The sequence below is a fragment of the Punctularia strigosozonata genome (assembly GCF_000264995.1).
Source record: "Punctularia strigosozonata HHB-11173 SS5 unplaced genomic scaffold PUNSTscaffold_14, whole genome shotgun sequence".
In the NCBI taxonomy this organism is placed as follows: domain Eukaryota; kingdom Fungi; phylum Basidiomycota; class Agaricomycetes; order Corticiales; family Punctulariaceae; genus Punctularia; species Punctularia strigosozonata.
This window is the reverse complement of record NW_006767446.1, coordinates 112363-139588: the sequence shown is the minus strand read 5'-3', so window position 1 is coordinate 139588 and position 27226 is coordinate 112363. Positions and strand designations below refer to the sequence as shown.

At 52.6% G+C, this 27226-nt stretch overlaps 14 protein-coding genes across 14 annotated transcripts; 6 read left to right on the top strand and 8 right to left on the bottom strand.

The window, feature by feature from the left end:
* Window positions 1-153: 153 nt before the first annotated feature.
* PUNSTDRAFT_74980 (phosphoglycerate mutase-like protein) lies at window positions 154-1850 on the top strand (the record flags this gene model as incomplete). The annotated part of the gene is made up of 8 exons (XM_007387440.1): window positions 154-366; window positions 415-639; window positions 696-878; window positions 928-1093; window positions 1156-1285; window positions 1338-1390; window positions 1464-1642; window positions 1701-1850. 8 exons carry the CDS (start codon window positions 154-156, stop codon window positions 1848-1850), a joined length of 1299 nt encoding a protein of 432 aa, XP_007387502.1.
* On the bottom strand, window positions 1811-3915 carry PUNSTDRAFT_146018 (uncharacterized protein; the record flags this gene model as incomplete). The annotated part of the gene is made up of 10 exons (XM_007387439.1): window positions 1811-2358; window positions 2415-2526; window positions 2587-2799; window positions 2854-3035; window positions 3100-3209; window positions 3260-3342; window positions 3440-3549; window positions 3600-3622; window positions 3675-3737; window positions 3800-3915. The coding sequence occupies 10 exons, from the start codon at window positions 3913-3915 to the stop codon at window positions 2048-2050; spliced, it is 1323 nt and encodes a 440-aa protein (XP_007387501.1). The 3' UTR covers window positions 1811-2047.
* Window positions 3916-4177: 262 nt separating this feature from the next.
* On the bottom strand, window positions 4178-4597 carry PUNSTDRAFT_74859 (uncharacterized protein; the record flags this gene model as incomplete). The annotated part of the gene is made up of 2 exons (XM_007387438.1): window positions 4178-4272; window positions 4333-4597. 2 exons carry the CDS (start codon window positions 4595-4597, stop codon window positions 4178-4180), a joined length of 360 nt encoding a protein of 119 aa, XP_007387500.1.
* A 454-nt stretch (window positions 4598-5051) lies between these two features.
* PUNSTDRAFT_137782 (uncharacterized protein) lies at window positions 5052-6027 on the top strand (the record flags this gene model as incomplete). Its single annotated transcript, XM_007387437.1, has 4 exons — window positions 5052-5136; window positions 5191-5549; window positions 5606-5905; window positions 5968-6027. The coding sequence occupies 4 exons, from the start codon at window positions 5052-5054 to the stop codon at window positions 6025-6027; spliced, it is 804 nt and encodes a 267-aa protein (XP_007387499.1).
* A 239-nt stretch (window positions 6028-6266) lies between these two features.
* PUNSTDRAFT_107391 (uncharacterized protein) lies at window positions 6267-7221 on the bottom strand (the record flags this gene model as incomplete). Its single annotated transcript, XM_007387436.1, has 2 exons — window positions 6822-7221; window positions 6267-6769 (listed from the first exon to the last, which is right to left on the bottom strand). Exons 1-2 carry the CDS (start codon window positions 6934-6936, stop codon window positions 6267-6269), a joined length of 618 nt encoding a protein of 205 aa, XP_007387498.1. The 5' UTR covers window positions 6937-7221.
* A 682-nt stretch (window positions 7222-7903) lies between these two features.
* On the bottom strand, window positions 7904-8146 carry PUNSTDRAFT_137780 (uncharacterized protein; the record flags this gene model as incomplete). The annotated part of the gene is made up of 2 exons (XM_007387435.1): window positions 7904-8016; window positions 8068-8146. The coding sequence occupies 2 exons, from the start codon at window positions 8144-8146 to the stop codon at window positions 7904-7906; spliced, it is 192 nt and encodes a 63-aa protein (XP_007387497.1).
* A 498-nt stretch (window positions 8147-8644) lies between these two features.
* Window positions 8645-9661, top strand: PUNSTDRAFT_137779 (uncharacterized protein; the record flags this gene model as incomplete). Its single annotated transcript, XM_007387434.1, has 7 exons — window positions 8645-8690; window positions 8741-8794; window positions 8857-9034; window positions 9089-9164; window positions 9223-9369; window positions 9430-9477; window positions 9530-9661. 7 exons carry the CDS (start codon window positions 8645-8647, stop codon window positions 9659-9661), a joined length of 681 nt encoding a protein of 226 aa, XP_007387496.1.
* Window positions 9662-10444: 783 nt separating this feature from the next.
* Window positions 10445-11710, top strand: PUNSTDRAFT_75263 (uncharacterized protein; the record flags this gene model as incomplete). The annotated part of the gene is made up of 5 exons (XM_007387433.1): window positions 10445-10553; window positions 10613-10896; window positions 10954-11032; window positions 11089-11417; window positions 11474-11710. 5 exons carry the CDS (start codon window positions 10445-10447, stop codon window positions 11708-11710), a joined length of 1038 nt encoding a protein of 345 aa, XP_007387495.1.
* A 158-nt stretch (window positions 11711-11868) lies between these two features.
* Window positions 11869-15718, bottom strand: PUNSTDRAFT_146015 (RNB-domain-containing protein; the record flags this gene model as incomplete). Its single annotated transcript, XM_007387432.1, has 17 exons — window positions 11869-12082; window positions 12137-12395; window positions 12447-12615; window positions 12675-12798; window positions 12850-13119; window positions 13176-13282; window positions 13339-13517; window positions 13567-14057; window positions 14111-14273; window positions 14329-14479; window positions 14539-14628; window positions 14678-14793; window positions 14844-14999; window positions 15054-15109; window positions 15162-15322; window positions 15428-15606; window positions 15655-15718. The coding sequence occupies 17 exons, from the start codon at window positions 15716-15718 to the stop codon at window positions 11869-11871; spliced, it is 2949 nt and encodes a 982-aa protein (XP_007387494.1).
* A 315-nt stretch (window positions 15719-16033) lies between these two features.
* On the bottom strand, window positions 16034-16918 carry PUNSTDRAFT_74877 (kinase-like protein; the record flags this gene model as incomplete). Its single annotated transcript, XM_007387431.1, has 4 exons — window positions 16034-16273; window positions 16327-16524; window positions 16571-16639; window positions 16688-16918. 4 exons carry the CDS (start codon window positions 16916-16918, stop codon window positions 16034-16036), a joined length of 738 nt encoding a protein of 245 aa, XP_007387493.1.
* Window positions 16919-19441: 2523 nt separating this feature from the next.
* PUNSTDRAFT_146014 (uncharacterized protein) lies at window positions 19442-21252 on the bottom strand. The gene is made up of 8 exons (XM_007387656.1): window positions 20894-21252; window positions 20781-20844; window positions 20473-20732; window positions 20293-20409; window positions 19973-20239; window positions 19819-19920; window positions 19596-19756; window positions 19442-19527 (listed from the first exon to the last, which is right to left on the bottom strand). The coding sequence occupies exons 1-8, from the start codon at window positions 21132-21134 to the stop codon at window positions 19498-19500; spliced, it is 1242 nt and encodes a 413-aa protein (XP_007387718.1). The 5' UTR covers window positions 21135-21252; the 3' UTR covers window positions 19442-19497.
* Window positions 21253-22150: 898 nt separating this feature from the next.
* PUNSTDRAFT_46960 (uncharacterized protein) lies at window positions 22151-23422 on the top strand (the record flags this gene model as incomplete). The annotated part of the gene is made up of 6 exons (XM_007387430.1): window positions 22151-22265; window positions 22318-22432; window positions 22485-22630; window positions 22687-23093; window positions 23145-23318; window positions 23372-23422. 6 exons carry the CDS (start codon window positions 22151-22153, stop codon window positions 23420-23422), a joined length of 1008 nt encoding a protein of 335 aa, XP_007387492.1.
* Window positions 23423-23553: 131 nt separating this feature from the next.
* Window positions 23554-24530, top strand: PUNSTDRAFT_107381 (kinase-like protein; the record flags this gene model as incomplete). Its single annotated transcript, XM_007387429.1, has 5 exons — window positions 23554-23625; window positions 23684-23860; window positions 23908-23976; window positions 24036-24233; window positions 24291-24530. The coding sequence occupies exons 2-5, from the start codon at window positions 23684-23686 to the stop codon at window positions 24528-24530; spliced, it is 684 nt and encodes a 227-aa protein (XP_007387491.1). The 5' UTR covers window positions 23554-23625.
* Window positions 24531-25039: 509 nt separating this feature from the next.
* Window positions 25040-25568, bottom strand: PUNSTDRAFT_24740 (kinase-like protein; the record flags this gene model as incomplete). The annotated part of the gene is made up of 3 exons (XM_007387428.1): window positions 25040-25108; window positions 25158-25337; window positions 25437-25568. Coding segments are annotated over 3 exons (381 nt in total), but the record flags the coding sequence as incomplete, so codon positions are not given.
* Between the last annotated feature and the right edge of the window lie 1658 nt (window positions 25569-27226).

Here is a 27226-nt window from a genome sequence, read left to right as displayed (position 1 = left end):
CCCTCGCCCCTCCTGCCCTTGCTTATCGACAGGCCGCCCGGGGACGATATAAGAAGGGAGCAGGGGGTATACGGTCTTCTGACGTTCCGACGGGCACGTACGTTGCTTACTGCCATGATGCAGCCGATGTTCCTCGTGCTGGCGTCCATGCTGATGTCGCAGGTGAACCTGCGGGTCGCTGCTCAAGTCAACGGCACAACCGGCGTATACAATTCGTCCGTCACCCCATCCAGTCTTCCGTGGAACACGTACAACTATTGCAACGCGCCCCATGTCAAAGTCGCGCATTACTCCGAGCCAAAGACCGGCGATGCCGAGCTGGTGTACATGAACGTCATGTTTCGCCACCACAAGGCTCGCCCTTCGGTCACATATTCGAGATATCCTCCCGCTGATAGTATGACTTCTTCATAGCGCACTCCCGACAACCTTTACCCGAACGAGAATGTGCTGAACCCCTTCAGTGGGTGGGACTGCAGTGATTTTATCCAGTTGAACTACGCTAGCGGAACAGCAGTCGTCTTCCACGAGACCGTCATACCGGCGGATCACCCGTTCTTGAGCCAGATCTGGAACGGGACGTGCGACGCGGGGCAGTTCACGGCGGGTGGGCTTGCAGACGCAGTGAAGCACGGTCAAGTGCGCGATTCGTGTATCTCAAGGGCGATGTCGCTGACTGAAGCCGTACATTGCAGGACTTCTGGTCGGTATATAGTCACAAGCTGGGTTTCCTTAAGACCGTCAACCAGAAAGACATGTACATTCGGACCTCCACCGAGGACCGGACCCAGCAGGTCGCGAGCGGCCTTCTGTTCGGTATGGACCCGAATATTGTCAAGAGTAGCAAGAAGTGGCCCTTGAGGACGCAGCCTTCGAATGTGAGTGTTAGATTCGGTCTACGTCGCACTCGTGCTGATTCGTCGTCAGATTGACTCGCTTGTTCCTTCGTATTCGTGCCCGGCTGCGGATGCCATCCGTGACGCATACCAATCTGTGCCTGCGTGGACGGACCATTTGGTCGCCAACCAAGACCTCGCCGATAGGTTGGGCAACATGCTTGGAACGGCGAACATGAGCGCATGGACGTCTTGGTGTGAGCACAGGCGTCTTTGGCGGCACGTAACAGCGTTGAAAGACGCGAACGTTCTTGTATAGATGACCACTACTTCGACACCTTCACCTCCCGCACGTGCCATGGGCATTCTCTGCCATGCAACACGAGCGGCGCCTGTGTCTCGCAGACGGACGCGGATCGGGTATATGCCCTCGGGGACCTTGAGTACAAGTCAATCCAGCCTACTCGGTAGCTTGCCATCGCTCTGAACCTGATTACCCAGCTACATCTGGAACGCCGCGGAGAATGCTACAACGTATAACCAACTCACCTTTGGTAAGGCACTTCTTCCACGTCTCTTGGATGCGATCACTACGGTCGCTGACCAACATCCCTCGCATGTATTTAGGCGTGATGTTCTCTGAGCTCGCGGCCAACTTCCGCTCCTTCAAGTCCGGAAGCGAGACCTACAAAAGCCGTCTATACGTTGGCCACGACGGGTCGATGATCCGCCTGGCCTCCGGCCTGGGGTTAGGGAAGCTCGCGCCATTAAGGTGGCCGGCTCTCGGCAGCGAAATTGTCATGGAGGTGCGTCTGAACACGATTATTGATTCAACCACTGCTGACTGACTGCTATGACACTCAGGTGTGGAAAACGTCGGCAGACGGGCTGCGAGTCCGCGTCATGCACGAGGGAACGCCTGTGTCGTCGTTGACCTGGGTTCCATTGGACGACTTCATCAACTTGCTGGAGGCGCAGGTTCCATCGAATATATTCGGAATATGTAATGCATGAAATGACTGTCGGTCTTGCACTGAGCAGAACCAAAACCACGAATTTGCGCACTTGGGTGTTCGAATGAGTGCATACGCTATTTTCGTCAATACCTACAGAGCGTCGATACGTCCACCTCGACGCCGTCCACAGCAACATTGAAAAGCCGACAGGAACTGGGAAAACACGAAAACGCGCAAGGTGATCCTGGAGAAGGTTCATTGCACAACACCCTCGCGAGCTGGCTCTATCAGTTCCTCCGGAACATTCCCGCCGACAGGGCCATACCGCCAAAGCTTCAGCGATGCATCCTTGGTGTGAGGCGTGGGTTTCGATCGACGGCGCCGGACGAACGAGGACCGGCCTGTCTGATGTTCTGCGCTCGTGTTGCTGGATTCGTCGTCCGAGGATTCGTCGGAGTCGGAGGCTGCGCCGACCGCCGACGACAGCCCGGTGCTGAAATGCCTCGATCCAGACGCGGACAACAGCATGGGCTCCCATGGATGAAAGGCGACAGACCCAATAGCATCTGCGCGCCATGTGTTCAGAGAATGGAATTCGTTACCGAAGATGGAAAGCACGGACCGTTGTGGGCCGAGAACACCGATGCGGGGGGCACCTCTTGCGCATCATCGACGGTCGCTTCATCTGTCGACATCGGCGCTCCTGTCAGGGAGAATGTCGATATGGAGCCTGCCTTTTCGGACCAACTTCAGGACGTTGTACTCGGCGTGAGTATCGTGCGAGAGAGAATCACCTCGTCTCCAACGCTGAGCCATTGCCCGCTCGGGTCCACATCGAACAGCAGTTTTTGATTTGTTGCCGGCGGCCTGGTTGTTGTCGCTGGTCTGCTTCGGCGGAATACGGCGACAGGAGCAGAGACGTGGCCCCTTAAGTCCCAGCTGTAGATGGCATCACGTTTACGGAAGGCGCCGTAGAGGATATGAGGCTGCGTGGGATTGAATCGGAGCTTCGACAATGTTCAACGAACCATTACAGATAAAGGCAGCACACAAGCACACACCTGGGTAACAGAGGGATGAGAGGTGCCTTCGGTAGTATCGGTCCCCACGAACATCAGAGCGTGTCCCGTATCTGCGGAGAATAGCGCGATGTTCGAGTTTAACGCAGACGCGGGCGACAGGCTGCCAGCGGCGAAGAGATCCGAGTCATACGACGGGCAGAACGCTAGCGCCGATATGATTCCTGTATACAGACGACTTGTGATCTGATCAAATGATATCTCACCCGCTGGAAGAAGTTGGCTTACCCTTGAGGCCATCTTTGGACTTCTTCGCTGGAGAGGTGGCAATTCGATCGCCTTGCCCCGGTCGATGCACGTCGAACACCTCGATGGCGTCTTCAAACCCGCAGTACAGCCTATTAAAGTACCATGAGGAGCTGTCAATAACTATTGAAGAGGTATTTACTTTGTCGCGATGGCGTTGAAAGAAAGGCTATGAGGGGCAATGTGCCGTTCCCGGTGATCGACGATGCTATACGAGGCACGTAACTGAGCCAGTTATTCTGGGAACGTTGTGAGAAGGTTGGCGAGATCATCTCACCCTGCCATCTGAAGCATCAAGGAGCTTCACAGGACACTCCCTTACCGAGGCAACGAAACAATACGCGGCTGGGTTTAGACGGGAGGCCATTGGATACCACAGATAATCCAAGATCGGGGCTGGTTGACGCAAAATGGTCCGGGCGCCGCCGCCATCTTAATCACCATGAACGACGTGGGGTGAGATCAGCGGCGACATGGCATACCGGGAGTAAGGTTGCCCGTGGTGCTGTGAGCGGCGTCAAATGAGGGAGTAACAGACAATGAGGCGCGATACGCACCGGTCAATGATTTGAAACGTCCTGTTCTCCGCCTGGGCCAGGAACACAGAACCATCTGGACACCTGCAAAGCACGCGACGATGTTACCTGGTGAAAGCGCGGTGATTCATATGCGAAGTCAGAACCATTTGGCGTTCCTAGGGAAGTTCTCCGGATATCCCGCGTCTGACGCGAGCTTAAAGGTCTCCTCATGCACTGGTTGATCGAAGCGTCGCGTTATTTCTGTCATCTGGGAGGACATGGTAGTGTTATTCACAACCGGGTGTCAGGCGGGAAGATCCAAGAATCAAGCAGCAGATATTCAGCAGGGGTCCTCATAGTGCACTCAAAGTGGTGGGAGTTTCAGGACCCCTCGCGACCGCTCTCGTTCATGGCCACCTTAGTCTTATCAATTCCATTCATTTCAAGGGTTTAAGCTTCGCTCTATGTTTGACTTTTGACCGCAATATGAGGCTGAAGGGTGCTCAGGCACGAATCAAGGCATGGAAGCCGAGCGCTGAAGCTTAGATTCCGTTGGCTTCTACGGCCGCGTACAGCGCGGTCCAGTCTCTACATACGTAGTCGGAGGACAGGCTCACGGTTCTATTGCCAGTCTGGACTCAGCATCATGGAGGGATGGAAGCTCGTGCGAAGACTCACCCGGACGATGCAACGGTACGTATTGACTCCAAGCGAGTGTCGGCCATGCACAAGATTGACTGCCGTAAGTAGTTCAGACAATGCATGCGCAATGGCGATGCCCGGCGGGTAGCGTAGTCCTCGCGGATGATATCGAGGCACCGCATCTGGTGGAACATGGCTACGGTATACACTTGCCCTTGCGAGTCCCGCACTAGGTGGCCTCCCGGCGGGAGCATCATGGCATATTCTTCGCCAGCTTCTTGCGATTTTGCTTGATATCGGACTGTGTTCTCTATGTACATCTTCACTGGTTCTGCGGGAGGAACGTCGAGGAAGTTGCGAGGCTGCTCTGCACGCGAAGTAAGTAACCTCCACGCGACTCTGAGCTCATACCAACCTCTCATGTATAGTCGCTTGCTCCCGTTGTCAGGCAAAACGATGACGAGAATCATGAAGATAGTCAGGCCCACGTAGGTGCAAAGTGTCGTAGTGGGTGTCGGTGCCATGATAGCTCGTACAAAGGGATCTTGCGTCGAGTTCGTCAGTGCTTGGTTTAATGCCGTTCGTGCGGTTATGTCACGCTCAAATTAGCCAAGGGAATGGCTTCCATACCCGGAGTAATAGTCCTCTTATCACGACTGGCTAAAAATGACCAACATCAAGGCGCTCTGCTCCTGGGATTGATGCTTTCCCTATGCCGTCAACTTGATGTAAGTATACCTTGCCCGCTCTCATCGCGTCCCCCTCCTCACCAGCATGCTTCGCAACGAAGGCCGTGGATCGACTCCTGCAGGCGATTTGGACGAAGAGCTACCTTTCCTCGGTGTCAAACCCGCGTCGGGTGCGCGTCTCTGCTCATCACCAATATTCCAGCAATGCTGACGTTCGATCGTAGAGTCTAGACCAGATCGTCGACAGAGTGGCGGGACACCAAACGTTTTGGTGCTGCTAGCTTGCGTTCTTTGTACAATCATTTCAGTCGCGATTGCCATCTCCGCTCCCTCCATCCAGTACCAGAACACCACCCATGAAGTCCGCCTACGGCGACCAAGCCAGTACATTGGGCTCGACAAAGTGAACAGGACCGTCCCCGGTGTGGTTCCCCCGGATCCGCTCGTCAACCACCCTCCGACGCTGACGCAAGTCAGCCGCAAGCAGCCGACCAAGGTCTTTTCGAACCACCCTCGCCGATTCTACTCTCACATCGGGGGTATGATCTATCCGGAAGATCGTCGCTTCCTCGTGACGGACGACGTAAGTTCGCTCTTCCACCACCTAGTTCGGTCGTCAAACGTTCATCGCAATGTCAGGTACACAGCATCGCCCAGTTTCGCGTGCTCGACTTCGGTATGGAGCTGTGCTCGATCGTTATAGCTGTCCCGGCAGTTCACGAACAGCTTGCCGCGAACAAGACTGCAACCATTGGCCCGGGAATGACGGCCCTCATTCACGTATTTCGGTTGGACGCAGATAACGAGCAGTTTTTCGACGCAGCTCGACTTTCCTGGAGGACTCGTCCTAAACGTCATTCAAAGCAACCCATGGCCACGCTGACGGTAGAGGCTGGCACGTCCGCGGCGACCGAGAAGTTCGATTGCCTGGAGGCCTCTGTTCATACATTCGAGTTCGCTTGCGCAGGCCGGGGTTGCCTCGTTGATTTTATGCAAGACAGGCGCGAGCCTTTGTTAGGTACGATTCGCCGTTTGTCTTTGAAAGTGGCCCAGCCATTTAAAACAGCACCCAGCTGCTCACATTGTCCAATACACCACAGTCTAGGAATGAACAGAGATTTCGTTCTCGCTTGCGATCTTTTGATATCTGTTCGGATCTCGCAATGGTTGATAGCTCGTATGTATCAAGTATACATTTGGGACAGATTGCGAACAGGATCGTTGGTGATCATAGCTCAGCTTCTCGGCACGCCTATCCCGCGAGTATCATTCTTCGCTGGAGACGAATCATGAGCATCGGTCAGGAAGTCGGAAATGTGGAAGGTCGCGTACGGTGCGTAAGTTTGTATTCTTCCCACCAATCCCAGTTGCGCGCGGAAGCCTCGTAGACCGCACTCCAATCTCTGCACTCTCTGGTAAAGCCACCTCGGTCTCTCTCGAAGTCGCGCTCCATGAAATCGTACGGCTCCAGGGTGGCGTCAGCGGAGCAGAGGAAGAGCTGTCTGAGGTAGTTCAGGCAGTGCTGGAAATGGTGCTCCTTGGCCCTCGGGTCTTCGGCGTCGACTAGGGCGACGCGGAAGACGTCCGAGACGCAATGGAGCTCATGGAACATTGCCACCGAAAACATGCGATTGTCGGGGCCCAGGCGAACGAAGCCTTCGTGGGTGTTGATCACTCGGAGAGTGTCCCATTCCGCGTCGGCAACAGGCCCTTGGAGGGCAAAGCGACCCGTTTCCTCGAAGGTCATGGCCACAGGGCCAACCTCGATAGGATACCAAAGCGGATAGTCCTCCCCGACGTACGCTATAACGCAAGTGAGCGCAACACCGTAACTCCAAGGCAACTACTGGCTTACAATATTTATGCATAGATAGCTTCGCGTTCATGGAACGTAGGACCACTCGAAGCATCATCGAGATGTTTAAAGCCAGAATTAGCAGTACGATGAAGTGTGCCATCTGCGTAGGCATACGTGAATTTGTGAGCTGTTTCGCATACGAGGAGTACTTCAGATACAAGTGCGATATTCGCTCTCCCTTCAGAGATTAATCGGCAGGCCGGCGGCATCTCGAGAACTTGTGGCAAGATCCATTTGATTAATGCTTCAGTGTGGCGATCCTGGCATGTGCAGCCAGAACGCTGGGAGAAAGTAGTCGGAAGGCACACGCGTATCAGTCGATCCTGTTTCAGCCAGTGCAATAGGTACCTCGCGCAACCATCCGCCGAGCTCCTGAGCTATATGCGTTGACGGCGTGGTAAGGGATGGAGCGGGGCCATGCGATGATGGAACGGTCGAAGGATGGTGGGACATCCAGGACAACCTCAGACAGTAATTCAAGCTCGGAATGTTCTAAAGTCGGGTTTCTCCATGTCAATCTGGCCCTGGCGGCACGCATCAGTGCACAGTGGACGTAGGCCGGATCAAGGTGAAGCTCGGTCTTCCGATGATTGTAACTCATTCGAGCTTCGACATGGTACGCCGCCCCTGGCAGATTGCAAGTATAGAATAGCAAGGCTCGCTCAGTTGGAAACGTTTGTTCCGTTTGATGAGAAACAACGGTGATGTTGGAGGTGAGAACGAGTGAAAACGTCGTGCGCAGTGACGGGCCCTTCATGCGGGCCTGGCCCAGCCAATGTCTCACGTGAAATCATTGAGTGTGCACCGTTCACTTCCGGAGTCTCGGTCCAGCACTGCACAGTGCATCAACTTCGCGTTTTGCTCAAACTGTCTCTTATTTCTCGGCATAGATGGATATGCGCCCGAACACAAAATACAAGATACATTCGCTTCAACCATTCTATCCCAATTCCTCCCACGGAAGACAAATGAATGAAATCGATCGTTGCGAGTAGTCACCAGTACGATGCACTAGGAGATGTGTGCACGATCAGCCTTTCGATCGGGGGTAGGAGAGCTGAGTCATTGACCTACCTCCGTCAAGGAGCCCAGCAAGTCCGAGGAGCATAGCCGCGGGCTTCGTTGCCACGGGGCACCCATTCGCGACGCTCTTCATTCTCGCAGTCCTTCTTGCTGAGGCTGACCAGTGGACCTGTTATTGATCATCAGTATGGTAGTCTGGCCGAACGACTGATTATCTTACCCTCAACAACTGGAAGGGCACGAGTCGACATGGCGATGGCGACGGTAAAGATGAAGACTGCAACACGAGTGAAGAGCATGGTGTTCGCGTCGCAATACGTTGAACCGGATAGAGGGTGAGTCTCTGGCAGCATCTGCGTCCTTCTTATCCTCTTCGTTGTATTGTAATTTTAGTGGCATTCCTCACATGTAGCTATGCTGCAGGAATCGCTGGCAGCAGCGCTGAAAAGTTGCAGTATCTCACAGCAGCTCTGAAAATAAAACGCATCAAGAAGCCATCGTGCTCATGTGCACTCCATGTTCTATCTAAACGCTACGAGGCGTCAGCCACAGAGTAAGCACTCCTCGTGTGCTTCTGTTCCGCACGGGCACGTCAAGGTGGTAAGAATATCGTGAACGCAGCGAATCCGAGCATCCCTATTCGGGAGATTCAGGAACAGAATCATGGTGTAGTTTTGACGTGGGCGGTGCAATCCGCTCGTGGCAACCGACAGAATGCCTAAACCCATTGCTCGGTTGGGCGCACTCATAACTAAGCTTCAATATTGCGTGACACGGACTGCGTTCACCATTGCACAATGACTTCCACTCCCTTCCATATTCGAGAATTGACATCGCCCGAAGGTCGGTATGTCCTTGTGTTGAGGAACAACTGGCTCAATTTCATTTCCTAGACGTTCAGTTGAGGCAGATAGCTGATATTCTGTACGAAGGCTTCAAAGACGTCGGTATGGCTGTATTGCACGTTCCATGATCATTAACCACGATTGATGTTGTCTACCCTATATAGACCCTATCTCGTCTTTTGCTTGCGGGGACGATCCTGCGCTTATGCGAGAGTTTCACCATGCTACCATGGCAGGCGCAGTGATAGGCGGGCATGTCTTTGTTGCCGAAACTATCTCCTCGCCCAAGAAGATCATAGGCTGCGTTGCATTTTTTGGCCCCGGTAGCGACGTCTTGGGAGAGTCAGTTCATCCTTGTTATCGTCTCAACCAAAAATCTTAGGAAATTCTCTGCAGTGAGGAACAATTATCCCAAGGCTTCAACAATTTCCTATCCAAGCTTTCCCCAGACGTCGTTGATTGGTGGATGGGAGTAAGAATTCCTCGCGACATGCAAAGCAGAACCATTGACTATTCTCTTCTCTCGATAGTTCATGCCGAAGTTCGCTGCGATGAGCGATGCGATCCTTGGACCGGGAGTCAAGGAATCCGGATGGAAAATGAATTGTCTAGCCGTGTCTCGTGAGTTCAGAAGGAAAGGCGTCGGAACGGCACTGGTGAATGCAGGCGAGGATTTGGTATGTTGCACACCTCCAACCTTCAATGGATTCTGATTCCATCTCACCACATCTGCGAAGGCGCGCAAAGACAAAAACGCTTTGATTTTTGAGGGAGGCTCGGAGGGGGTGAGACATTCTCATACATATCTCGCACTACTCTAACTGGTAGTATCTGCAGACGGAGCTGTATTGTAGGATGGAATATGACCTTGTCGGTAGCCAGAGCATAGGGGGAGATGCCGACCCAAAGTTCAAGTCGCCGATGGAGAAATTGACTCTCAATATATTCCGCAAGGACTTTCGCTGCTAGATAGGGCGGATCATGATATATCGGGGTTACCTCTTCCATTGAAAACACGATATGTTCATTGAATGATATCGAAGGATTGCATTCGGCTTAATGCCGAGCTATGACTACCGATACTGCTTCGTTGATGACCATATAAATAACTTAACGAGATCGGTTGCAACTCAACAGCTTGTAATCGACAAGCGTCGTAGAACGCTACCAAGGGGCTGAGTGCGAGGCAACGGTATGATTGACACTGAATCGAGCATGTCAATAGGTGGCATCCCAGGTGAGCGAACCTCATGCTCCAATCCCGCAATAGAGGACACGCTCTATCGACGATCATTACACACCAGACAAGGCACAGCTTGAATGAATAGACTAATGAACGATGCCACCTCGGAATCACATAGCCCCGGCAAAATATCGAACAGTCAGACTCACACCGGTACCTTATCGGTCACTAAGTACGAGATGCGGGGGGTAACGGTGGTGTCCGACAAGATGGTGCCTGAGATTCTCAGACGTATTTTTGACTTTTCGGCATGGTGGCAGATCTACCACATAAAGGCTAATCTCCGGCGACGTCGTACACACAGTAGGTCTATACTTGAGCATAATCATGACAGGCCCATACCGTCGCAAAGTAGACGGATTTCTACGGGAGCTTCGGCATACAGTCTGATAATCAGTACCTGAGGCGAACGTCTTGGCAGCCGCCATGGGTTCTACGTGTTTATAACCCTGCAGGAAGCAGGCAGCGCTATAAACGCCCCCGAACATCACTTAATACACTGTACGACAATGTCCGTACACCACCCCGCTTCCTCTTGGGCTCCTGACGAGGACGGTGCTACACTATGGCTGGAACGAGCGATGATGGCGGGCGCCAACATTAGTTTTGCAGCCTACGGTATGTCGACGTATCATGTTACAGGACGACGAACGAAGTGCTGAGGATAGCTGATATAGGTGTTACTGCGACCCTATACTTCATATGCTTCAGTCATCTTTGGTCGGAGCTCAAGCGCAGGAAGCGTTCGACAATATGGCATTTGGTGTACATCACCACGATATTTAGCCTGAGCTCGATCGCCGCTGGTACCAACATGCGCTTCTCCGAATTGGCTTTCATCGACAACCGGGATTTCCCTGGGGGGCCGGCAGCATATTCCATTGCCGAGAACTCGATATTCATCAACTTGCTCGGAACCGGCGTCGTGTTCGCGGCTACCTGGTTGCAGGATGGACTTCTGGTGAACCTTCATCGCTTCTGTATCACAGTGACATAACGTTGATCGAAAACTCGTTAGCTCTACCGCTATCTTGTCATCTGGGGATTCAACTTGTGGATGCTTATCATTCCCGGCTTATTGTTCCTGGTTTCCGTCAGTAAGTGGGATTCGTACACTATATTGCGGACGATGTGCTCACATCTGGCCATACAGTCATGTCATGCTTCCTCCTGGCACAACTTTGCCTCCCCGGAGCGACCTTATGGGAGACATCCAACGTCAACTTCGCGCTTGTCTACTGGTCGACTTCAGTAGCTACTAATTGGCTGCTGACCCTGCTCATCGTCGGCAAACTGGCCTACATGCGACACCGTGTACGCAAGATCATGGGCGCCGACCAACGCTCGCCCTATCTGTCAGTTTCCACGATGCTCATCGAGTCCGCGGCCCTGTACTCGACATTCGCTATCGCGTTCATGGTCACTTATGCGCGCAACGACACGGCTAATTTCTTGTTCTTCACCACCCTCAGTCAAGTGCAGGTAAGTAACAGTAGCACATGCGACAGATTATGATCCGTAACGTTCATCTTTGCTAGACAATCGCGCCGCTCTTGATCGTGCTTCGTGTAGCGCAAGGCAGGGCCTGGACATCACAGACCTTGAAGGAGACACGCTCTACGCTGGCGTCCACGTCGAGGAGAACTGCGATTCCACTCCAATTCTCTAAGGCATCTGGGGTCAATACTGGTCAGACAAACATGAAGGACAGCTTCGCCTCCAACACGGCCATCGGTACTCATGGCTCGATCGACGATATGTTCGCCGATAAGTAGTATCGAGGATGCAAACGTCACTGCCCTTGCTTCAACGTCCTCAGTCAGATATTACGTATCTATGGTTCGCTTGACAGCGATGTCTACTTAGTCACAACATATATATTAGCCTTATTGCGTCACGGGGATCATATAACGTACTCTGAGTAACGCAACGCCTACAGGGCCCGGGAATCAACAGGTTCCACCAAGCTCATCTTCACCTTCCCCCTTTGCGTATTCCTATCCTTCTCCACTTCCATGTGAACTACAACCTTGTCGAAGACAGATATAGGAACCTCTGTGCCGTTCGTTGATGGTACGGATACTGTATAATTGTCGGCGTCGAACTTGACATCCCGCTTGAACATAACCAGCCCTTCTAAACCCAGCCTAAAACGTTGTCACAATATATAACAGGCTGCCTGTTGATATGTTTTAACTCACTTATGGACGAACACTCCTACACCGTTCTTGAACGTTCGGATAACAAACGCTTCCTCTTTGACATCACCCTGTCTCTCCGCACGACTCTTCAGCGCCAAACCGACATAAAACTCGACGCTAGCCCGGCCCGCCATCTGGGCCATGCGATGCCGCCGATTCACGACGTCGAGAACACGTTCAACGTGCGATTTCGAGTGTAAACTTGGATGCAAGGGCCAATACGAGATTGCTGCAGATAATTGACGATGAACGAGTACATCTACCGCGAAGTTAGTACGCCGGGAGGATTCGACTTGCGCAAGGTATGTACCTGCATAACGCCGGATGGGACTCGTGAAATGCGTGTAGATGGGGCTGGCGAGTCCATAATGTCCAAAAGTATCGCGGGCGACGCTTCCGGAATTGAAGTACTCCGCGGAAAGCATACATCTTGTCGCCATTATCCGGACCAGAGTGTTGAAGGCGGGTTCTTTGGGGTCCTAGGGAGTTGCATGATGTTCATAACTGAACGTACGCGCGGATGAAAGCGACACCGTACCAGGCATTGGTCCAAAGACTTCGCCAAGGCACCCGAGCTGGAGACGTCCAGGGTGAGGCCTTTCCGTTTTTGCAGAATATCTTGCAGTTTCTCGAAGTTAGTTCGTGGGGGAGGTAGATGACGTCTATCGAGACCCGTCAGTGTGGTGGCGATGATGTACGAACGGCTCGCTTACCTGAGAACAGCGGTCTGAGGGAACGTTTCTTGGATTTTCTGTGCCACGCTGATGTTCGCGAGTAACATGAATTCTTCGACGAGGCTGTTGGTTTCGAGCATTTCCTTTTGTTCGACATCGATGGGATCGGACGATTCCGCGCTGTCCATATGAATCTTGACTTCGGGGGAGGCGAGATTGAGTGCGCCCGCAGCCATCCTACCAGCCTTCAGCTTCAAAGCCAGCGAGTTGAGAAGCCGTATACTCTTCGTGAGCTCGTCGTTGAGATTCCTAAAGAACGATAAGAATCCGTTATGGGTGATGCCATTCTCAGAAGCATAACTCACGGATCATCTTTTCGCATTTGCGCCTCCTTGTACGTGAAAGCGGCCTTAGAGGCGATGACTGACTTCGTGAAGCGTACTTTCACGATTTGCGCGTTCGGCGTGAGTTCCTGTAGACCGCGCAATGAGTAATCAGTCGGCATCCAGTATATCCCATGTTGCGTACCCAAATGCATGAGAAGGCAAGGCGCTCAACGTAAGGCCGCAGTGAGCATAGGTTCGTCCCGAGCAACGACGGTAACATGTCGATTCGTTTATCGACGAGGTAAACGGTGGTGCCTCGTGCAGCCGCTTCGTTGTCCATAGGGGTGTCCGCATGGACGAAGTGCGACACATCGGCAATATCTAGCAAGGAGTTGAATAAAAGCGTCATCAAGGACGGAGGGGAACTCACGAACGCCAGCCTCGATGTTGCCATTCGGCAGCAGTCTAGCATGGAGAGCGTCATCGATATCTTGACAGCCAGGGGGATCGATACTGCATATAATCATGTCCCTCAGGTCCTCTCTGTCCCTCCACTCCGGACTGGTATCCGACTTGGTCGGAACGACCCACTTATCGCCTTCCACGGGCAAGCAATCCAGTATCGCTTTACCGAACGGCCTATACGGCACTTCGTACTCGAGAAGTAGGCTCTCCTGCTCCGCTTCCTTGCTTTCTACGCGGCCCAAGGCACGCACGAAATGGCCCTCGGGATACCGGGATGTCGGCTCCCATCGATCGATGGTAACGAGGATCTTCTGGCCAATAAGCGTCGGCGCCTGACGGGTGCGCATACGGATGCGCGGAAGAAGGCGTGAGACCGGAGTGGCAAATACTGTCTGCTGAGACAAGGAAGTTGCGTTTAACGAGCTGAGGGAGGTACTGTCGATGTGGCAGACATAGCTACAAGGTGTCATTCAGCATTCAAGCTCAACGTTCTGTAGGGGAAAACATACGCGCGCCAGTTACGCTTGATGACGCCAACAACGCGTCCTGTCGGCTGCTTCTCGGAGGCAGCGCGGGAAGCCTCTGCTTTAAGGACTTTTTGTTCCTCTACCACGGAGTCCAATTCTTCAGCCTCCTCGTCAGAGTCGTCTGCGTCATCGTTTTTCAGGGTCGCTGCCATACGCTGCCATAAGATCGACATCACCATAGCCGTTGGGATCGCACTTACATTCCTGATCAATTACTTCGTTCGTAGGAGCCTTCCATTCGCTCTCATCAAAGACTTCGACGACCACAACATCGCCTTGCACTGCACGGTTCATGTTCTCTCTACCGAGTAAAAGCACTGGCTTGGTGAAAGCAGGGACGGGCACTGTTCCCTAGGATGATAATCAATTGTCAATCATGATACGCACTTTAGCCAGACGATGATCCTTACTTCGAGGTAGTTGAACGGACTGGCATTGAAGTGTCCCTGATGAAGTTCTCCCCCCTTGACGCCTGCAAGAAGTGTGGCGTGTGGCAGATACTAGATGGAGATGTAGACGATATATCATAGGGAAAGGGTTTTGACATACATCTGGATAAAGCGCGGCACGAGTGGCGGCTCGCGTGGGTTCGATATATTCGCCCCCGACGGAAAGCAGATCCATCAGTTGAGCTGACTCCTTCATACCTTCCACATAACGACGCACTATACAGAGGATCAGCGCATATCGCAGATTTGAGCTATACGGTCGGTACATGAAACGCAGCTGATGCCTTCTTTCTCAGCTTTCTGACGATTCGCGACGTCATCGGTCAAGAGTACGACAGTCGGCAGTGTGCTCTTCGCGCTTCGAGAGACCTTGCGTATGGCCGACAAGTGAGCGTTGTACCACTCTGTTGCTTTTCGAATCCCTATAATTTTGTGAGTATCTCGATCATATGCTCCATTAGATGATGCAGACTTGCCTCTGTCATTACGGTCATTAGGCGTTTCACCTTCTTCCCGAATGATCGCTGTTTCACTAATCGAAAGAGTCACGGACTGATTTTTAGGGACGTTGGGGAGGCACGCACGATCTGTACTCGTTGTAGAAGACCCATATTCGCTTGTCGTCGGCTTTGATCAAAGCCTTCAGCCGGTTGTAAAGGGGTAACGATCTGTGCCGCACTTCTTCCAGAACAGTTTGAAGAAGGATAACGGGCGGTGAGAATAGGGTTGATTCGAGTAGATCCATCTACGAAATGTCTCAGCAAGCCATATTCGAGCACAGGCAACCTAGGCGCTGCGCTCTCGTGTCTCGCTGAGGGTTATCTGACCAGATGGAAGAATCAAAGCTTACCTGGGCCAGAAAGATATTAGTATCCGGCAAGACGAAGTGACCATGAGGGAAGCTGGCATGCTGGCGATCTCCAGAAATTGGGAGGAAGTTAGATGCTGATCCCGATGGTGCATGTTCACATTCTCTGCAATCCTCGATACCGCAGCCAACATCGTCACGGAGATATCTCTCTCGAATAACTGGTTCCTGCTCAGCGACGTCATGGACAAGATGCTCAACAAACCCACCTTTGATGACCTTCCCCCGCGCGGTTTTCTTGAAAAACTTGCGCTGAGTGATCACAGCGTCCATACGGGGACGTTTTCGGATTGTGATTTCGACCATCCCCGACCCGTACAGAGCTAGTCTGAACACGAATGTGACAGAGATGCTCGTGAATGAATAAGAGACGCAGGAAGACACCACCGAACGAATTCGACCTTCCCCTCCGCGAACGCGAACTAGCAAGCTGCATCACGTGTCACATTGAATCTGCGTCGGAGACACAAACGTGGGCGTCGACGAGACACCTCAAGCTCGATGATACTTATGAGTACACGCAGTAGTTAGTGAAACAATCATGCATTTTCAATTCCACCGGCGCATCTAGTAGATAGCCGCTCGATCCTACATCGAAGTCGCTAGTGACGGAAGGAGACTTTCAAGTCTAGTCATAACCTCGTCCGCAACAGGTCTCTCCGAGACCTGGGTAGATAGGCATGATCTAACAAGTTTCCACAACTCATCGCTCAGTAATCTGCCATGACATTGTTCGGCGCCGGGTCTAGCTGGTGGTTCGCCTTGGCAGACCATTATGATTGCTCTAAAATCGTCAGCTTCGTGATGGGGTCTCTCTAAGGTAAAAATCTGGCATGATATATGAGTTCGCGGGTATAAATGCCCAGACTTCTCGGGCATACCTCGATGATCGTCCATCCGAAAGCATAGACATCGCTTTCTTTGGATCTGACGCCGTCGTCCAGCAAGACTTCTGGGGCACACCAACGAAAGGTGCCAATGAATTTGGCTTGTGGAGCAGAATTCGATGCGGTTATGAAGTTGGCAAGGCCGAGATCCGCGACCTTTGGACAAAAATCCTTATCTACAAGTATATTGTTCTTCCAAATCTGTCAGATGGTGTCATCGCACGAACCTCAGACGCACCCCTCGAAGGTCTCCATGCACAATCCCTTGTGAATGAAGGTAGGCGAGTCCTCTGCAAACCTGCCATATCTAAACCAAATTTTAGAAGTTGTTCGGAAGGGCATGTTGCTTGCATACGAGTTGAGTGACGTCGACGCCATGCGAGCGTGAATCCGCCAAGAAGTGGCGTAAAGTCCCATTTTCCAACCAAGGAGATATCAAGCTGGAACGGTCGAACTCTTCTGAGTGAAGGCCGACGAACTGTAATACGTTAGGGTGCGTCAGAGTCCTCCATATAAGGGCCTCTTGGCGTAGCATCTGAACGTCGTTGGTATCGCACCAGTGAACCGATAGAACAAACTCACCCATGCCGCACTGATTTTGACGAAAGGATGGAACCGTTTGATGGCGACTTCGCGACCGCGATAAAATCCTCGGTAAACGGATGAGAAACCGCCTCTCGCCTCTGGCTCTGCGATATTCTCGTACTTCACACCATTTATGAACAGCGCCGACGGGAGCACTTCGCTCGATGCCGATACTTGTACAGAAAGCTCTGTCATGTTCTTGCAGAGCGGGCGCGTGTTCTCTTTCGTCCTCGGCGTAGCATCTTGGGCGGTTTCTAAGACCTGACATGCGTCAGATGCATAAGATAGGAGCTTAATTGGTGTACGCACTAACTGTATAATATCTAAGAACGTTTCTGCTTCCCGCCCACGTAGCAACGCAGCTGCACGCCGTGCCGATCGGGATTCGAGGATCCGTACAATGATGGCCTGTAGCATGTGCGGACGCTCATGAAATGATACGACGACGCTAGCATCATCGTTGTAATCTGCCGATGACTTGACCTATTCGGCAATTAGCTGTGCATGTAGCAGAACACAAGAGATACAAGCTTGCCTCCGCGAGCTGTTGCGGAAACCGATCACGGAATAGGGCGAAGGCTTGCTCCGCGAATTGCTGATGGAGCTGCTTTCTAACCCGCAGCGTGATTGATTCGGGAGACGGATCACGATGGAATTCAGAGGAGTGAAAGGCTACAAGAGCTTCCACGGCCTGTTCATCTGTCATGTTCTGGGCAACCAGACCCTGCTTGTTGAAGAAGGCCAGAAGGTGCCTCATGATGCTCGGTTCGCGGAAGACCTCAAGCCATCCGCCGATGTAAACCTCATACGGAAACTCCATGTAGCACCCCAGTACCTCGGTCAACCTATGTCGATCACGGTCCAGAAATTCCTCGAGTTCGGCTATCCAGTCCCAGGAGTACTTTTTCGGACGTGTTTCTTGTATAGTAATCAGCTGGTGTGAAAAATGTGGAGACGTTCATGAAACATACTCATGGGCATGATTTCATAGAAGTGCGCGAGATCGTCATAGAACATATTGAGGTGCAGCTGCACGATGCCTACTGGGTCAGAGAGACGCTCTTCGGCAGAAAGAGTAATGGTAGGATCAATGTGCGTTGCAGAACGTTTCAGGTTTGCGAGACTGGAGAATATGTGAGTTGTCTTCTTCCGGGAACGTACCAGGAGATTCGTCACTCACAGCATGAATGTGGCCATGATATCTGTAAGCAGACTCAAAACCTGCATGAAGGGTTTCTTCTCGCCCTTATGCTCGAATTCCATCTTGTACACCTCAAAATAAGTTTTTAAAGAGGCTGATAAGTTGACATCAGCGAGCGAACAGCTTCACAAAGTGGAGTCGCATCACGTTCGATGATAGGCCATTCGGTTCTTAGTTGTGCAAGGTTGTAGATAATTGCCTCCGTTCGGAATAGCCACGCCTCGTGTTCGCTCCGTCGTGTGGCTGCCCCGGATCGATCAGACGGCTCTGACGACTGCCTTAACCACCCGGTGAGTGTATTGAGAAAAGACATGGCGAGAGTAGAGCATGACATCGAAGGGCGACGGATTGCCCCCTACTCTTATGATTGACCTATATTCAAGACGTATGTTGGTCATGTTTGGGCGTGTAGGTGCAGGTGGGCTTCGGTGGACCTGAGAGCGGAGGTGCGTGAGCGGCGACGTAAGGATAGACACTTCATCGCGAGCGAACCAGTTTTAGCACCATCCACCTGACAGGAGTGAGTTCGTGTGCAAAAGAGCTTGACGACGTAACATACCTGTTTATGACAGCCTCACGGTTCATATACACACGTCCGTGGCCCCTCTCTACTCCGTACGCCTTCAAGCCACTGCGCATGTGAGTAATTTGAGTTCAAATCTCTTCGATAGTATGATAGGTGGGTGCACGAACGAGGCGCATGAGGCGCATGCGTCAATGCATTCGATTCCTTCTCAGGGGGGCACGACCATCGTTGCAAGGCGTATTCATCATCGATCCGATCTTGAGAAAGTGTTCATTCCATGCTTCACGATTCTCGTTAGGATACGTGTCAAGCAAGTCGTGGTGTCCGGAACCTGCATTATGCACGAGACGCATCCAGGGATATGCGCTGGCGATCATCCAACGACTACTTAACGTTACAACCGGGGTGAAGTCATGCAAGTCCTTAGTAAAAGGGAGCCAAGAATCGGTGTAGAGTGTTCGTTTGCATTCCGAGACGGTCCCGGTTGAAGATGGAAGCGGAGGAAGACAGCAATGCATGGCGAGCGGCAGCTACGCGTCAAGAGCCTCAGCCTGAGTATGGTCACGCAAATACTCGGTGAACGCGGGAGTCGTCTGGTCTGATGTCAGGCGTAGTGCCTATTCCCGTCACTGTCGGAATAATTAAATAAAACCTGTGTAGGCACGACGACCGCCCGCAAGACGAGGTTGCCGAAACAGACGCGGCGAGCAGCGGAGCAGGGGGGGGGCATTAGAGTTGGAGCGCGAAAGCTGCATGACGGCGCAATGGCGTTCGCCGGTCAGAACAACAAGCTAGTACGCGTTCACAATGTGATTCTATTCGCTACGCTCAGTATGAAGACTAACTATTCCGATCACGAGGGAGCCGTGCATGGGAAGTCGAGCTGTTAATCCATCGTATCAGTCGAAGTCCGTGTTCACCAGGCCTCCAGAGATATCGAGTTTTACTCACGTCGCTAGCGCTAACGATGTTCTTACAGACGTACTCCGGCGAACCACTCGGCGGAGTGATATTGGTTCCGACAGCGGTGATGTCCGTACAGTTCGCGCTGCACTCAAGGTCCACGACGACTTGTTTTTCCGCTCCTGAGGACGTGCCGGTGACATTGATATCTGAATCGCGAATTCGGCCAATATGAGCAAATCACCAGGCTTCCAGATGACGGAGGACATACAATGAACATCGGAGATGCTGAGCGTGCTGGGGAATTCAGCGCAGGTCGCCGCAGCCGTCGAGTAACACTGGTCAATCAAAATCGGATGATCGACGTTTGCGACTGAAATTCACGTCAAGATTCACGTTAGCGCATCACGAGAACAAAAGCGGACCTTGGAAGTTTGTGAAAGTGACGTTTTTGACGAAGCCCGTTCCGCCGCCCGCCGTGCTATTGGCGAACGGCGAACCACCAAACACCTTGATCCTCGCGCCGTTCTGCGCGTTCTTCATCACGATGTCGGAAACGGATATGTTCGCAACGATATCGGTCTCGCCGGCGTACTGCCCAAGAGATCCGACGGAGATGCCGTGGCTTCCGTTGCAATTCAGATGACTGACGACGATGTTCGTGCTGTTTGGCTTAAAGGAGACGCAGTCATCTAACACCAGGAGCGTAAGGTACAGTGTAGCGAATAGCATCCTGCAGACGTACCGTCATTGTTGATAGTTGAGTTTGTAATGGTGACGAAGGAACTACGGTAAATGTCCCAGCCGTCCGAGTTCGCAGGAGGAGCGCTGGAATTATAGGACACCGTGTTGATGTTAATGCCTGTTGACGTGATATGACATGGTCAGGGCTTGGACGTGCATGCGATTCCCGGGGCAATCGCACCCTTATACGTGACGTTCGTGCTCTGATAGACGAAGTTATTCCAGAACGGCGATCCGATCATGTGAAGATCCTGGATGACGACGTTCGATGCATTCCCAACGGTGAGTGGCACGGGTCGCGCAAAGGTGCGAGAAGATCCGCCCGCAGTGCCGGCGTTCGGGAATGCGGCCTGGTGTTCCCACCAGACTTGCCCGTTGCCGTCCAACGTTCCGCCACCGTATAGATGGATGTTGTCGCCCGAAAGGAACCAGAAGGTTGTCCTGAACAGAGTATGAGCGAAGAAACGCGCACTGGACGCGAAGACTTACGCGTTTTGGTAGGTGAGGAATAGACTTTGCGGTGACCACTTTGCAATGTCCGGTGTGTATTGAACTGGGCCAAAGTCAGTAAATAAGCGAGTATCGAGCTTGATGCAGCTCACCTGTACCACTGAGGTCAATCTCCACATTCTTGAGGCCAGTTGTCAACAGCAGCGTATCGACGACGTAGTATTCGTCAAGAGTGATGCGACCGTTCTTCCCGCACCGCTCGAAAGCGGCCAAGATGTTGGGGCCATCATCTTGCCCAGCACCCAGTGCCTTGACCTTGCAAGTCAAGACCGCAACAGCGGGGCCCGCCACAGAGACGGCAGCGAGTACTGCTTGGAACAGCTGGGTGCGCATGTTGAGCGTACGAGGTCGTGCTACGCGCTGACCCTACGCGCCCCTATATATTTGTATCTTTAAGCCACATGAGTCCCTTGTTGACGCTAGAAAATTCTGTGGACGGGCGCGGAGACGGTCCACGCCGGGCCGACGTCGGGAATAGACCGACGGGAGGTCAGCTGGTCGACGCCGTCATCCGCGTTCGCGTCCATGGACGCTCGGCGATTGTCGTTCCCTCATTGTATATGGAGACCGGGACCGTCTTCGTGATATTGTAGAAGCAGTTCGCGAAGAAAGCTTAGGGACCGTCGACGCAAGAGCGTAAAGGTAGAGGCGTCGGCCTCCTACCAAATTAGTCAATGCGACGTCGGTATCAGGTGACCCCGATGACTCCGAAGCGCAGGCCGGTCGCGCCGGCTTGTCTTGTCACTTCATCGTCACGATGAACACTTGCGACTACGCCTGCGCATGCTTGCCCTGTGCCGTGGCTAATCGAGACTAGCTCAGCTCACACGGCGGCCTGAAGTACGACCGTCCAATACGGCGGGATATCGACCTGTGGCTGAACCGTACTCACGCGGGTGAAGACGAACCCATACGCCAAGCAGTTGGCATCGCGATTCGCAGACACCGAACATGTTGGCCGCCGATATCACGGCATAGAGGTTGCGACCCGTGCAGAATATGCGTGCGGAGATCAACGCACTGGATGGTTATGGCCCACTCGTTGTGAGAATAAACCGCAGGAAAGCGGGATCTACTCGATTCTATCTGCATTTCGCATGTTCGCGCGTCGTCAGTGAAGTCTGCGGGATGTGACTTTCTGGTGACCTTAACAAGGTGTAGTGCGGGACAAATATTGCAATATACGGACCCACATACGAAAGTGAGTGATTCGCTACTCGCCTCGAACATAAGGACCCACAGAACAAAGTCGTCGGAAATGATTCGCGTAGGCTGCTTCCTTCAGAACGACTTATCTTCCGGACACCATCGTCTATCGATCCGTCGATGGAGTTTCCTTGGACAGTCTGATGGACCCCGCAGAGCTCTCCCTGCCAGCGGACGAAAAGGAAGCATGGCTCATACGGACGGAAGCCACCATATACAATCCCTTACCGGTCGTGGAGAAATGGCGTTTCGTGAGAAGTGCGCGTCCTTCATATCTTACTCTGCCGCCCGTGAACCCGTGTCATTCTAGACCTGGTGGCCCAATACCTCGACTTATACAAGGCTGAAAAGGCTCGGGACAAATGGGATAAGAAAGTGGTTCCCCTTCTGATCAAGATCACGGATGCCGTGAGTGCTCTGACACCGTGAGTGGAACGATATAATGAATGAATTTCTCTAAGGATGAATGTTTCGTAGCCTCTTAACGTACGAGCCTGACAATCCGCGCCGTGACCGCACCACATCAATAGAGGAGTGGATGGGTACCCTCCTTGAAGACGTTGAACGCCGCATAGCGAACTCCATTGCATTGATAGATCACATGAGCAAGCTCTCGTTCATAGGTAAGTATGACGCAAAATCATCGCCTTGCTCAGGCCTGTTCACTGAAGGTTACCAGCACGTCGGATGAGCTCCGCAAAGCAACTCGACCACCTGGTAGCCGAGTATACCGACAACTTTCGATACTATCGCGGGAAGATCCAGTCAGATCTCCTTTACTATTTCGAACCTGATTTTGCAGACTCGGAACCTCTTCGATGGAAAAAGACAGGCTGGTTTGACGCGTTTCGAGAGCCCCAGATCGTCCGGAGGATGATGGAATTCTTGCAGTCGCGGGGTGTGGATCAGAATCGGTTGACAGATGCTCAGATTGTTTCGGAAGTGGAAGCGTTTTACGACCATCTGCAGCAAAACGGAGAATCCGGATCTCTGGATTCGCTTCCGAAAACGGCAGCTGATCGGTCACACTTTGCCCGGGAGGCTTGTGCCCTGCTGCGTACTCACTTCCCGCACCAAACGGAGGCGGTCGGTAGCATATCGAAATCGAGCGATCACTGAAATCTGACATCTGCTCAGATGGCTGCTCGACTGGGGAAACTAGACGATGCGACTATCTTTACTGCTTTCCAAGAGGATCCCCAGTTTGTCACGAGCATCGTCACCGCCATTATCGACTCCGATGAGGCCAAAAAGACCGCGGCTCAACTCCGAGATCGCGCAGCGCAGTGCTTCTTGGACATCTTGCAGATGGTTCGTGGCCTCTTGATTAGGATGCTATGCTCCAATGTGTTACTAGGTTATAGATCTATCTCGCTACTATTCTCCAAACACGTACTCTCGGCATCAATCGATAATGGATCGCCTGCGGAAGCTATCGATAAAAATATGCAAGGCAAGCGACTCGCTCCCCACGTCGCTCTTCATCAAAGGCATACAAGTGAAGAGCGGCGACGCCATCGCTTGGGGTGGTTTCTCGGACATTTTTCGGGGCTCATATCGTGGGGTTGATGTCGCTCTGAAAAGAATTCGTATACCACTATTGGAGAGTAAGGAATGGGTGAGCACTGCCCTCCCGATTGTCAGCCCTTCTTCGTGGTTACATATTTGTGGTTTAGATGTTGAGACAAGAAGCCCTCATCTGGAGAAGTCTGAAACATCCAAACGTCTTGCCATTCTACGGAGTGGATCGAGTATCGCTCACGTATCCATTTTTGGTGTCGCCCTGGCTACGACGCGGCAGCTTGTCCAACTATATGAAGCACACCTCTGCGCAACTGGATCATGCATCCCTTGTACGCATTGTGCTTCGGCTATCGCGATAGCATCTAAGGATATCCAGATCGGGAAGATATGCGACGGATTAGAGTACCTTCATTCTCGAGATGTTGTTCACGGGGATATCCGAGCGGTAACGAACCACTTTACGACTCAGTTTCCGGCAATGTACGCTTACTGCGGATGACACAGGGAAATGTCCTTCTTACCAACAATATGGAGCCTCGTCTAGCAGATCTTGGCCTCGCGACCCTCTCAAATGCGACTGCCAGCGCCAACCCCAATGACACGCCAGGCAGCACGCGATGGATGGCTCCGGAGCTATTGAGAGCAGGCCAGCCTCACTCGAAGGAAAGTGATATCTACGCCGTCGGGTGTACCATCATAGAGGTGCGAGACACATGCTCCTTATCTACAACATGAGCGAAAAAGCTGACACTGGGCCAGCTCTATACGCGCAAACCCCCGTTCTCCGACATCCCGCTCGACCTGAGGGTGATGATCATGGTCTATGAAGGCCAGAGGCCACATCGGCCGTTGGCGGGGCAATGCATCGGGCACCCCATGACGGATGATGTATGGCGCCTTGTTGACAGTTGCTTGTCATCCGAGCCTAGAAAAAGGCCGCTACCCGCCATGGTTCGTGATCGTCTAGCTAGCATGCAGACCCAGCCGATCATTTACTGAACCAGTACTGAGCGCGACGGTTCATGCATATTACTGTTACACAAGCAGTGCTACCTGTCTTGATATCATGTCTGCATGCGGCCTCTGGGAGGCTATAGGTGCCAAGCATTGCTCGGTGAGTGCCCATAGCGTATCAGGGTAGATGGCTCCGCCGCATTGCGCTGGGGTAGGACGTAAAGGCTTGTAGCCTTCGGATATCCTGATAGTGACTCGGTATTCCGAGTCGATCTCCAGATAAGGAGCTCGCTGAGTGTACAGCTGCGTCCATGGTGAGATGTAGAGCTCTAGCATGACGGTTGCGAGCCTACTTCAAGCATGACGCATCCTAAAGACCATATATCACTCTCACGCGAGCGATCTGCGCCGTCGTTCTGGAGTAACTCAGGCGCCAGCCATCTTGTGTTTCCATGACCGGCGACCTTGTAATCCGAGGCGTTGGGATCCGCGAAGTTAGCGAGTCCCAGATCAGCGAGCCGTGGTTGCTGATCGTTATCAACGAGGACGTTTCCGCCTCGTAGATCACCATGAACAATGCTTTGTGAGTGGAGATATGCCAATCCACTGGATATCTTGCATATCTACAGGAGAGTGGTCGGCATGATACTCGCCGGAAGGCAACTGGCGTACCAGGTCGATCAGATTAACTGTATTGATAGGAAGGCTTGAAACCCAGTCTATAACGCTGCCTCGTTCGCACCAGGGCAATACTATACATGGAGATTCGAGAACGTCTTTGTCCATCCCGAGGAAGGCAAGAACGTATGGATGTCGCATTCGGGACCAGATGAGCGCCTCCTGATAGAAGACCTGTCCGCAGCGTCGAAGTGTTACGCTGTCTCTCGACACGGAACGACTCACCCACTCCAGATGGCCAGAGAGATTGGCACGAAGGCGTTTCAGAGCAACAACCTTACCCTCCAAGGTCCCGCGGTAGATGCTGGCGAACCCCCCAAACCGAACGGGATTGAACGACGCTAGCTGGACGCCATTGACGTATAGTTTGGCCGGTAATGCTCGACTCTCCCTGCCAACCTTGACGTACAGGTAGCGCATGCGGTCGAGGATTTCCCTTGCTTGACTGTGGAGGGACGGAGACCATTTGTTCTTCGCGTCCATCACCTACCAACTGTTTGTGAGCCATCGAACGAACCCTTCAGTTCTGTGGGCGAATCACTAGCTGCAATATGTCAAGGAAGCGTTCAGCCTCGCGATTACGGAGTTCGGCTGCTCTTGACCGGAGGGTCTGCGAGTTGACAATCCGCCCGACAACTCTTGTCAAAAGGCGCGTATTGTCCCGGCAGGATCGCAACATCTGTTCTTCCGTACTGAGCTCCAGTTCATTGCACACCTATAAAGCACCGGAAATGAGTGATAGCATCACCGTCACTGGACTGTATCGCACTCACATCGTCGAACTGCTCGGTAAAATGAATTCTAAGCAGTGCAACGGCCTCACGTGCAAATTGCGCGGCCGTGAGACTGGTCTCGGCGATCGGACGAGGAACATGACCTGATTGCTGTAATTCCCGTCGGAAGTCGGCGACCACTTGCTCGAGCTCGATGTCCGACGCGCGGTTTTCTTGTATACCTCTGGCTCGGAAGTAACGCAGTAGTCCCCTCAGAGCCTGGGGCTCATTGAACATTGCTGGCCACCAGGACTCCGGACGTGTTCGCTCCAGTTCGAATTCCACGTATCTGAGCAAACGGGTTTGTATCGCGTCTCTGAAAGCGTCGTACTTCTCCGCCTCGATACGTGCGTATTTTTTCTCTGTGCGACGGCGCTCGAATATCCCTTCGCAAAAGTGGATCAGCTTTTTGCAGACACCATCGTGGCAGAACTCACCCAAGTCAAATTCCATGTAGAGCGATTGGATGAAAGCCGCGCTAGCGGCAATATGGGTCTGCAAATTTGCAATTTGCAGTTTCAGAGACACATCTAGAGGCGGGAAACCGGGTCTCCGCGGGTGAAGTGGGTCGTAGTTTCCCAACCTATCGTGGCATGGTCAGCGAAACCAGGCAAATGGCGGTTAATACGTACACGATGAGTGCCGCGACTGTGATCGTAACATTGCTTATGATTGGTCGTGCGAGCTTGTGCAATTTCTTGCGTTTCGACTCCTGATCAATGAGGAAAGCGTAGTTATGAAGCGTCTCTGGGGGAGGTTTAGAAGAGAAAGTAGATAGGATTGATGCGTACGACTACCTTGGAGGAACGGCCAAGTACGGCATACTGGTTGGAGCTTCGCTATCACGTCGATAGCGGTGCGATACCACTCTGCTTCCATCGCTCACTGGCTGGGAAGGGACTCCCGGGCGGCTGGAACCAGGGATTAAGAGGAAAATCGACATCCTCATGGGGCCCGATCGCAAACTGTTCGTTGATTTATGGCCGCAAACGGAGACCTCGCAGTGGGTCCATGCTGGTAGTTGTGTGTCCGGATAGTTTACGAGCCTTCTGCAACGTTGTCCAGCAGCAATACATGTGCCTCGATACGGCGATGCTGACGTAGATAGAAGACTTGAGACGGCATTCGAGCCGATCTGCCAGCGTAGAGTCCAGCAGAGTTGCATATGAGAAGCCTGGTGCAACGAGCAGCTTGGGAGCGCCGTGAACGTAGCTCCTCTCCATGGAGTGGGCTGACGTGTTCCTATCTTTCATGACCCAAAGTGTAGGAAGATTGACAGGTAGGCTAAGG